Source organism: Hyposmocoma kahamanoa, unplaced genomic scaffold, assembly GCF_003589595.1.
Source record: "Hyposmocoma kahamanoa isolate Upper Pololo Valley unplaced genomic scaffold, ASM358959v1 93, whole genome shotgun sequence".
Classification (NCBI taxonomy): Eukaryota; Metazoa; Arthropoda; class Insecta; order Lepidoptera; family Cosmopterigidae; genus Hyposmocoma; species Hyposmocoma kahamanoa.
The window spans coordinates 23010348-23021455 of record NW_020654810.1 but is presented as its reverse complement, the minus strand read 5'-3'; the positions used below and the strand labels follow the sequence as shown (position 1 = coordinate 23021455).

Genomic DNA, 11108 nt, shown 5'->3' with positions numbered 1-11108 from the left:
AGACGGATTATTTTTTTCTACATAGAAAATGATGGGAACTATACTGTAAGTAACCCACGCACATTAGATTTTCGTATATTTTGAGATAAAAAATAAAATGTATATTTGTCCATACAAAAATTTTTTTTCTCTGAATCTATCAACTTTTCAAGAAATCATACAAGAATAAAAGTTGTTAGGAATGTTATTATATGTCACATAAAAAAAATTTGCTCGATACTCTACAAGTTATTCCTATGTCCAAGAATTATCAATTTGGGCCCACTGTGTGGCGTTCCGATATGACCCTTTGGGACAAATGCAATATCTGCGATATCATACTTCTTGGAATTACAAATAAAATTAAAAAATATTATTTCGCACGTTCGGTGTTCTCAGCCTAAAATCACCGTAGCCATTGTTTTTTCTCGCTTCTTACACCCAGTAACATTGAAATATGAATAATTTTAAGCTAAACTATCAATATGTCTAAATGGCATTAGAATAGACAAAGTAGTGTTCTAGTTATTATTTAGAGGATGGAAACGTTGTGAGTTGCGATTGTTTTTTTTTACAATGTATTTATATACGACTCCAGGTGCATATCAATTTTGAGGTAAAATATAGCGCCATCTAGTTGACGTGTTTGTTATCACTAGAAGCAGATTTGATAGAATCAATGTGTCAATGTAAAATAACGTTACAAAATAGCTATTTGGTAATCGTCGCGACATCTAGTGTACCAATAGGTACTAAATACCCGGCTACGCTGTCTTGTATGACGATTAGCAGTCCTCTTGAGTTATTGGTCCATGCTTTACACATACAAGATTTTAAGCAGCGATGCAAATCGCAAGTGAAGCGATGCCGTGTGTAACCACTCTTACACGCTTATCAAGTGTAAACAGACTTATTCGTGTTTGCTTTGAGACATTTATTATCTTCTGTTTATAGATAGCTACATTTGATGGCCAAAAATGGACATTATCACATTCTTTATTGCTACATTTTGCAACAAAAATCTAAATTTAGATTTCGAGACGAAAAAATAATTTCATTTCCTATGTGTAATAACCGCGAAAATTTTAAAACTCGATACAAAGTATACATATATAGACATACACATATGTATACATATAACTGGACTGAAAATGAAACTACGAGTATTTATTTATTCGGATGTAAATCGCGTATATATTTGTGTTTTTTTTAAACAAATATATATTATGCAATTCGTTACATGGTCAAAAAATACTCGATTTCGATCCGAGAATAGATAAATAGATCCAAATACTTTCATTTCTAATATGAAGTAACCATCAAACTCAAGAACACGAATATAATTTTAAAACAATTCCAATAGCAATAAGAAGACTACATTATTAGATAATGCCTTTATAACTTTTAGTATGACATGCCTAACGAACGAATCAAATGTTAATGGTGTAAATAATTAAGGTCGTTCCGGAACGGCAGAGCTATCACAAAAAGCAATACACAATTTAACGAAAGAATAGTCAAGTAAAGTCGGACAAACAGACGAAATGGTACAAAATAGACACAAACAAGAAAGTACTTCCATTGAAGACTGTTTAGAAAACCAAGTGCTCATTAAAGGTATTACTGTATAAATTAGTAGGTACCCTAAAGAGAAAGACAGCCATTAAAACAAAGTTTGTAAAACAATGACATCACTTACAAATACGAGAAACAGCCTTCCAGCGAGGCGCAATAAAAATTCAGACGAAGACATAACGCCTTTATTCCCATAAGTATTTTATGGCCGAGGTCATAACCACACAAGTGTTTGATGCTGAAGCCACATGTGCACTGGTTGTGTTACGAACGTATTTGCTATATTTGAAATTCAGTTTCCTTATTGTTGACAAAAGAAATAAGTACTTATGGAAATCGTGAAACACTAAATTGTGAGATTTGTGGACATAACACGTATACGCAATAGATAGAATGTAAGATGTTTAAGGTAAAGTATAAACCGATAATTGAAAGACAATAGAAAAGAGTTTCTAATGCCCAAAATGGCAGACTTAATGAAATATGCCACTTCACCTCGCAGCTTTACTTTGAAAAAGATCAAGGTATAACAATGTGAATAGATACAGTAGTATCAAATAACCTGTCAACTCGCGTAAATCAATGCGACTCAGCTAGCGAGACCGAACAAGATCTAAGAGAACGCAATCATGACGTAATCCAGGCTCTATACATAGCAAGGCCGTCTCGCTACAAACATCCACCAGGCCGTGTCATCACCAATAATGTTTTAAAATAACTAACAAAAAAAACAGTGAAGATGATAATTTTGTCATGCTTCCACACTTTTCTTAAATTTGATAATAATGCAAAATTGCGGACTCAATTCACATTCAAATTAGGCAATTCACGCTAAATGTTACGCCGTCTAATTAGAAACTAAGGCCAAGACAAGTGGAGTATAATGTTGATGGTGTATAAACAAATAGCTGAGACAGCTGTTGGAAGAGAGGCGGCTTCCTAAATCATAACGGTATTAACGGAGAAGATAATATCGCCCTTGGCAACTTGGTACCTCATAAATACCGATATTTTAATTTACAATAGAAAATTTTGCTCCTTGGTGTGCAGGTATAACAATAAAATGACGTAAGAAACAATTCATTCTAAAGGCATGCTCGTAATATAAACGAATATCTAGTCTTAGGAGTCATACTCGTGTTATTGTTTAGAAAAGTATGAGAAGGGTATGGAACCTTTATAAAGGGTTGCGAAATCTGTTATGAGTGTCATTTTAAATTAAACTAAAATTTGTTACCTTGGTATGTAAAAAAAATTAGGAGTGTTGTAAAAAGCTTACCGATAAAAAAACAATACGTACATAATTTTGTTGACCACCGAGGATTCCGACTATAGACGGATTTAGTTCACTGTTAGAGTCTCTTCGCAAATCCATCAAACTGTTGTAATTCTCCGAATCACTAACATGTCCATTATTAAGTCCGTTCACCTTCGACTCATCACCGTTTACTTGCCCAAAACCATTATCATTAAGGTTATCGTACGTTTCCACATCAGTGTTCTTTACGTCCATGTTGATGGTTTCATTGACTGTAAGAGAAGTATCATTGTCATCACGATTGACGGGATCTTCGTCGCTATCGTCGAAATCGCCGTCGGTGAAAACCTCACCGCTCTCCTCACTATCAGTATTGTCTGGAGTCCCGAATTTTGTCGGCCTACCCATGATTAATGTCGCTGCACTATTGTCACTTGTTCGCCGAAATTACACGATTTGTGGTTCCCACATTTGTTCAACAATCCCTACTGCGCGACGTTGCCTTGTAGATTGGAAAGAACGAAAATTTTAAACCGCCTTCGCACTGCGCACCGCAACGATAAAGATTATTGACTTGTTATAATTTTATCTTATCGATATTTTTCACTGGAACACTCTTTGACGAGTTTTCATTGTTTTGCAATAACGCGCAATGGTGTCAATACAGGATTTTTGGAGTGTTCGCCACAATGGTTTGTTTGTAAGCAGCAACCTGCTCGAATGACGCACGGAAAAAGTGTCGATGTTTCGTGTTGTCGGCAGACAGCGGCCTGTGTTCAACAGCGGGGTGAACGCGTGTGGCAGCGACGGCGCCTGCGCGGATTATGAATCGTTGAATCGCCTGCCGTCACTGGAGTCATACTACACTGTGATATCACTGTCGTAATGCTATCGCGCCGTCACCATGTGTTTAAGGTTTAGATCATCGTAATACTGAAAGCGTTTAACATCGGAAAAACAAATTTACTTTACAAATAAATTCGTTCGTTTGGCTTTAATAAAAACATACTAAAATTTAAATATATTTTAGATGGGCACTAGCAAAAAAATGCGTGCCATTCGACCAGATTAAATATGTTTTACCTACTGCCCTCACTTTCAAGAGTTACGCATGTAGAGAAAGTATAACCGCTGTTCTTCCCGCAAAATTCGTCTTCTCTGTCTGATAAAAGCGATGTAATTTGTATTAATATTGAATACCTTTTTGAACTTATCAGCTAGTAATCAATCAAAATATACAAAGTAGTGATTTCTGATGTATTTTCTCAATTCTACATTCCATGAAAAAAGTTGCGTCGCTTTATTTTAAAAATCAAACAGATCTGTTGTTAAAATTTCCATAAGCGTCACTTGTACTTAATGTCTTTTTTTTATATAATACTAAGTGACGGGACGAACAAGTCGTGTGTCTGGTGGTAAGAGTCACGCCTGTCCCTAACAGATGCAGTGTCACTCAGAGCTTTAAATCACAAAATATCTCAGGGGCACTGCCACTGCGCCCATCACCCTGAGACATAAGTTGACAAGTTCCATGGGCCTGTAATTTCACACACTTACCCTTCCAAACCGGAATACAGTAATGTTTTTATTACTGCTTGGCGGCAGAAATAGGTAAGGTGGCAGTACTTCCCTGGACGAACTCTTTCACAAAAAAAAAAGTGTAACCCTGAAGAGCGGGGCTTCTAACACAAGTAACTTCTACTTACAAGTAGCCACAACAATGGATACTGTAATTACTTTTATCTAGTAAATAAATGCTTTTTTTTTCACAAGGAGCTCTACTGAAATTGTTTGAAAAGTTCGTTTTAAAATCACTGTATTACAACATATCCCAACTTCGTGTACTATGTAACAATAGAAACCAAGAACGAATTGCCCCTAACACCGAGTTCTTGTCCTATCGCTATCCTTTACATGTTTAGGCTCATGAGTCATAGAACGATGTTGTCAGTTTATTACGTATAGTTATGGCCAGCTACCTTACTTGACGAGGAAATGCCGACGCCAGTACATGTACGTATACTAACAACTTCCTATGTTCATCAAAATTAGTGTGAGTCAAAGTTTCTCAAAATTGATAAGTAATACGCAGATGTAGAGAGGAAATAAGAGAGGCACAGCATATTTACCTAAACGTCGTCGTCGGTTTTTTTGTAGACAGGGCCAAAACGCCATTTCCAAAAATTCAGGGAGCATGTTTTAGTATTCCACGACTGTTTTTAATCGACTTCAAACAAGTCTAAAAATTGGTTAAAAATACAAAAACCCGACTGCAAAAATGTTTAGCTGGAAAGATAAAAAAAAAATATTCCTCCCCTCACTATTTTGATTATTTTTTAACCGACTTCAAAAAAGGAGGAGGTTCTCAATTCGACTATTTGTTCTTTTTTTTGTATTTATGTTACGCGATAACTCCGATATTTGTGAACCGATTTTCACGATTCTTTTTTTGTTGGAAAGGGGTACTTCCATAGTGGACCCATTTCATGTTGAAGAAAATCATCCAGCTCGAAGGGTGGCTGTTTACGCATGACGATTCATTTTTATAAATAGCGCCTAACTTTAATTTAGGAGCAATTGCTTTAATGGTTGATTTTGGTATTTCTCCAATTCAAGGCGTTTTTCTCTCAACATACTTTGAGTAGTGAGAACCGATTTTTATTATCTCCTGTGTCAAGTTCCGTATAGTGGCGAACTAGGGGATGAATCCGGATTTGCACACTTTCCGGTAACCGATTTCAATAAAACTTGACAAATAGATGTAATTCCACGTACTTTTGAGGTCGGTCTTTATAGTACTCTGTACTGAGATTATAAAATTTAAACTTCATTGAAACCAAAATAGAATTTTAAAACAGGACGTAAACATTTTAAAACATTCGTTAAAACCTAGAACATGCTTCCCTGAAAAAAAAACAAATTCGAAATGACTCTTTCGCCCTTTCCACAAAACACCGACGATACACATGTAGAGTAGGTAACACCATATAAAGTAACGCCCTTAGAAATCCCGGAATAGTTAAAAAAGCAAAAAATAATATATTTACTTATTTATTACAAAACTTTTCTTCTAAATACACAAACGTAGTAAAGTAATTGCAAGTCAGAAAATATAGAGCATAATAAAATGGAATAATTCCGAATTGCAGAGGTAGGTATTGTCCACTCTTCTCGACTTTAGGGCCCAATGAAAATCAGAGTCACAGCCTACTCTCGGCTGTAGCATTAGCATAGTGGGTCTTTTTTTTGTAATTAAAATAATAAGTGCGCATTTGATGTCCATCTCACCTGATGAAAATTGACGGTGAGTTCGACAATGGAGCATGCACACTTAACTAAAGCCTATTTCACTCTCGCCTTGAAAAGGCCCAAGTTATAGCATTCAGGGCATAAGTCTGCAGACAGGGAATGCCACTCCTTAGCTGTTTGCCATATAAATGTGGAAGCGTAACTCTTCGTGCAAATCCTTGCAATATTAAATAAATAAAATAAAAATAAAAAGACATTTATTTATCCACAAAATACACATAAAACTAGTACAAATAAAAAAACAGCGACAACTAAAACAGAAATGTGAATAAAAAGGTTGAAGACTCAGCATTGCTGATTTTCAGTCTACACCTAAAACTATATCTATTCGCTTGCTACAACCGACCGGCAAACGGAGCACTAAATATTTAATTTATACTTAAGGTTTTTAACTAATCGGTAACTAAACAAATAAATACTACTGAATATTTAATGTATAATGTAGTAATGACACTTGGTTACTACTTACATAACTAATGAAACATAGAGGCCGTCTGTGTTGCACTTAAAAACTATAAAAGTCATAATAATTTACAAAACTACAGATATTATAAAACCAACAAAGTTAAAAAAGTTTATTTATTTAGTGTTGCTACAAGTTTTAATAATAGACCAATTGCTACTAGATTTCTGTACAGACAGGAGCCATTTAAAACACATTTTTTTGAATGAATATAGCGTACTGGCATTTTTTACTGGAGGTGGCAGGTCATTCCAGCACTTACTTGCTGCAAATCGAAAACTGCCCCTGAAGAGTGCTAAACGAGGAATGACTAATACACGTATGTGAGGGTACCGTTGCGATTTGACATTACCACTGTGTGACGAGTCACTCCAGTTAAGTTTACGGGCTAGATATTCCGGGGTAGACGAGATCCTCAAGGTGTGTACCAGACTATTAAGTTTTAGAGTATATCTATTTTTCATATTTAATATATTATACGTATTTAAAAAGGGAGTAATGTGAGAACGGGGTGGTACTTTAAAACAATATCTAATGCAAGAGTTTTGAACTCTCTGTATTTTATCAGAAGTTTTCTTATTTAAACAAGGGCCATATACTATATCTAAGTAATCTAATTGGGACAGCACCAACGAATCAGTCAATCTTACTCTAACAGCTGTACTCAGGTAAGGTCTTAGTTTGTAGAGTTGCTTCAATGCTGAGTAACATTTTCCTATTTTGGAATCAATGTGATTTTCGAAACGCAGCGATCCATCAAGCAATAAACCTAGGTTTTTAACAATAGGGGTTTCATTGAGTAACTGGCCATTCACCATCACCTTAGGGGAAACACTTCTAACTGCTTCAATTTGTTTACGCGTACCCAAAACTGTGATTGAACATTTTTTAGCATTCAGTTGAAGATCGTTTATGTGCGACCATTGTGATAGAGTCTCAAGATCGCGATTAAGAAGAGCAACTGCACAATCAACATTGCTCGTAGTCAAGTCCGTATGAACCAGCACTTGGGTATCATCTGCATACATATGTACAGATCCGGAGCTAATGCATTTATTGAGATCTGAAGTGTAAATGGAATAAAGAGTCGGGCCAAGAATTGAGCCTTGAACTACTCCTCTTTTTATTTCCATTGGCGTAGACAAGATCTTCCTACCATTTTGATCTGTGCACTCCGTAATCTGAGTTCGTTCACTAAAGTAACTACTAAACCAAGAACATGTTAATTCGTCACAACCATAATATTTTAATTTATCGACTAAAAGTTTTCTATTGATACAATCGAAAGCCCGACTATAATCTAGTAAAACTAGAATAGAAGCACGATTCTCGTTGGATGCTGCCAAAACGTCGTCGACAACATTCAATAAAGCCGTGGTGGTGCTGTGACGTTTTCTAAAACCTGACTGACATTCTGGAATAATGCAATTACTTTCAAAAAACTTAAGTAAGCTAGAGTTCACCGCTTTTTCTAAAACCTTTGTTAGAATTGGTAATAATCCTATGGGGCGAAGATCCTTAACAGTCTCTACGTTACTATTTTTCGGTAATGGTTTAATAATAGCAGTTTTCCAATGATGGGAATGTTCCACTTTGTAGCGACTTATTTATGATTGCTGTAATAGCGTCCAGGGAATACGGTAATGTTAAGTTTATCATTGTTAAAGAGATCCCATCGGCACCCATAGCATTATAGGATAACGAGTTTAAAATTTTATTGATTTCTTGAGGGTTAAAGACGGGAAAACTAAAGGTATTATGACTGAACCTACCTGTCAAATTAGGATCGTTATCGAAAAAATTACCCGCAGGAATAGTATCTATAAAAGACCTATTAATTATATTGGGATCACTCAAATGTGCCGGTAATGCGGACTGCTTCTTATTTCCTAATACTTTATGTACTTCCTTCCACATTTGCCGAGGATTTTTTAATGAACAATTTATTTTATGGGATAAGTAATGTTCCTTCTCTCTTTTAATTACATCATTTACCATATTGCGTAATGATTTATATAGCTCTATATCAGCTTTATTATTGGTTCTTTTCGCGCGCTTACAAGCTTCGTCCCTATCTAACATCATGGCTTTGACACAACAGGGGTGCAACCCAAGCCTACGCCTATCGTCCTATTCCATCGCACACTCTCTGGGATACATCCTGCAGATTTTATAATTTCACCGGCACCCTTCAAAACCAGAGCGTTACTCGCATTACTGCTTGACGGCAAAAATAGGCAGTACTTCCCTGGATGGACTCCTTAACAAGGATCTATACTGCTACTAAACTGTTTTTTATTCTATTCTTGATTTCTTGGTTTCTGTGTATTCATTCTAAATTGCGCCAAGGAATTAGAGACAGGGTAAAAATCCAACACGATAATTAGAAACCCGTTGTAAAAGTTAAACGGCGTTTTAATCTGTACCAAGCGCAATTTGTATAATATCGTTAAATTTACATTTACAGTCCGGTTTAACTCCGAATGATTGGCCTTTAACTCGGCATGCGGTTAGGAGTAATTATTATTTTTAACTAGTGTACTAAATTAGAAGTACTTAAGGTATTTGCTGGGTATAATAATTTTGTTGGCAATAATTAGTAGTAATAGAGCTCCCTGTGAAAGTGTTCGTCCAGGGAAGTACTGTCACCTTACCTATTTCCGCCGCCAAGCAGTAATGTCAGCATTACTGTGTTCCGGTGTTGAAGGGCAATGGTGCTGGTGAAATTACAGGCACATGAGACTTGTCAACTTATGTCTCAGGGTGACGGGCAGTGTCCTTCAGATCTGTTTTTAAATTCAACTTAAATTGCATTTACGTTGTTTTTGCAAACTGTATTCCTCATAAGTACTTGTGCAATTTAGACAAGATCTTCACCTAAATGAAATTACAGTAATATTACATTGTAATAACTGTAAGTGAACCGATAAACCAAAAACATAAAATAAAAATGCTTTTAATTATTTAAGAACAAAATATTATCTAACTTTGCACTATAATTTTTACATGAGTACTACAGGGAACCCGCTAAATTTCTTTTTGTGAATTTATTAAAATCATATTTGTCTTAAAATTTGAAAATTGCCCAGTGGTTTAATAGCACGCCGCGTCGCCCGCTACCCCATCAGTCGCACAGCAGGAGCTTGTCAACGTCAGATCTTCGTCAAAATTTCTAATTTAATTATATTAACTAAAAACAGGTGGAACGGTGGGTCGGCCCCATAACACATCTCTTAAAATTTAAGCTCGCATGGAAATACTTCGCCTAAATTAACAATTATAATAATGAGTCAAACCATCATAGCAATTACCTAGTCTTACGACTAATTCCCTATGTTATGAGTACCGGAATAACGGTATTAACTTCGTGGCCACACAACGCCCAAACTAAAATTAATGTAGAAGGTTCGTTTCTTAATTGGTTGTGCCCGGAAACCAACGTGACTCACAATACTAGGTGGGTCAACGAATCTATCAATAAATCTCATATAGGTTGTTTTTTATAATATCAAGTAACGGGACTAACAAGTCGTGCGCCTGGTGGTAAGCTACACGCCTGTCCATAACAGTTCCAATATCCTCAGAGCTTCAAATCGCAAAGATCTGAAGGGTACTGCCACTGCACCCGTCACCCTGAGACATAAGTTGACAAGTCCCATATGCTTGTAGTTACACCAGTATCTTTCAAAAACAGAAAAGATTACGATTAAAACTAGAATCCAATGTTATGAACGACGTAATATCCGCCCTTATCGACAACAATACCCGCATGACATTGTTCGTATCAGTAGGCACAGTACAATAACAAACTTGATAATGGTACTGTACATAAACAACGTGTGTATTGTTTTATTTTTACAATGTTGTAATTTTTATTGTAGTAAAAAGGAATCTCGAGTACCAGGAGATAAGAAAGTCGTAGTGATTACGACCGGCTGAGTTGTCTCTGAATAACGTTCTGTCAATGAATGGAGCGTTCAAATTAAGCGTAAAGTCCTCCTTTCGAGATATTTGTCACCTAAAAAAGCAACCTCAACCGTTTGCATAAAGGCTTTTTTCGATTTACATGGGAACCCCTCATCAGATTCTGACTTCTTGGTGACAATGGGACTGTTACGGACTCCTTTGTACATTTTGTAATTTATTTTCTGGTTAACTAATAAAATTTGATGATTTCCTTCGATTTTCATGGGATCCCCTCATTAGATTTTGACTTGGTGACAATGGGACCACAACGAGAGTGCATCCTTTCAAACAAAAAAATAATTTTCAAAATCGGTCCACAACTGACGACAAGTACCTAATTTCCAAATTTTTAAAATATTATCGTGTAATTATTAAATAATATATCACGACACAATACTCGAATATTAAATAATATTGCACGATAAAAATATAGAATACTTAAATAATAAAAATTGTATTAATTAAATTTTTCTTGAATTTATATTCATTTATTTTTTGTGAAATTACTCCACTAGTTTGTTATAATTATTAATACAAAGATCGAACACTCAGAAAAAA

General features: G+C 35.6%; 1 protein-coding gene across 7 annotated transcripts in view; it reads right to left on the bottom strand.

Annotated features, from left to right (window-relative positions):
* Positions 1 to 11108, bottom strand: part of LOC113237115 (leucine-rich repeat flightless-interacting protein 2) — an 81401-nt gene that overhangs the window by 30981 nt on the left and 39312 nt on the right. For 4 of the 7 annotated variants that reach the window (XM_026473398.1, XM_026473400.1, XM_026473399.1 and 1 more), the window contains exon 2: positions 2855 to 3084. The exons of 2 other annotated variants lie outside the window; for them this stretch is intronic. In XM_026473398.1, coding sequence (XP_026329183.1) covers positions 2855 to 3084 — 230 coding nt within the window. Of the gene's footprint in view, positions 1 to 2854; positions 3628 to 11108 lie in introns of those variants that run through there. One more of the 7 variants, XM_026473397.1, reaches the window with a different exon arrangement.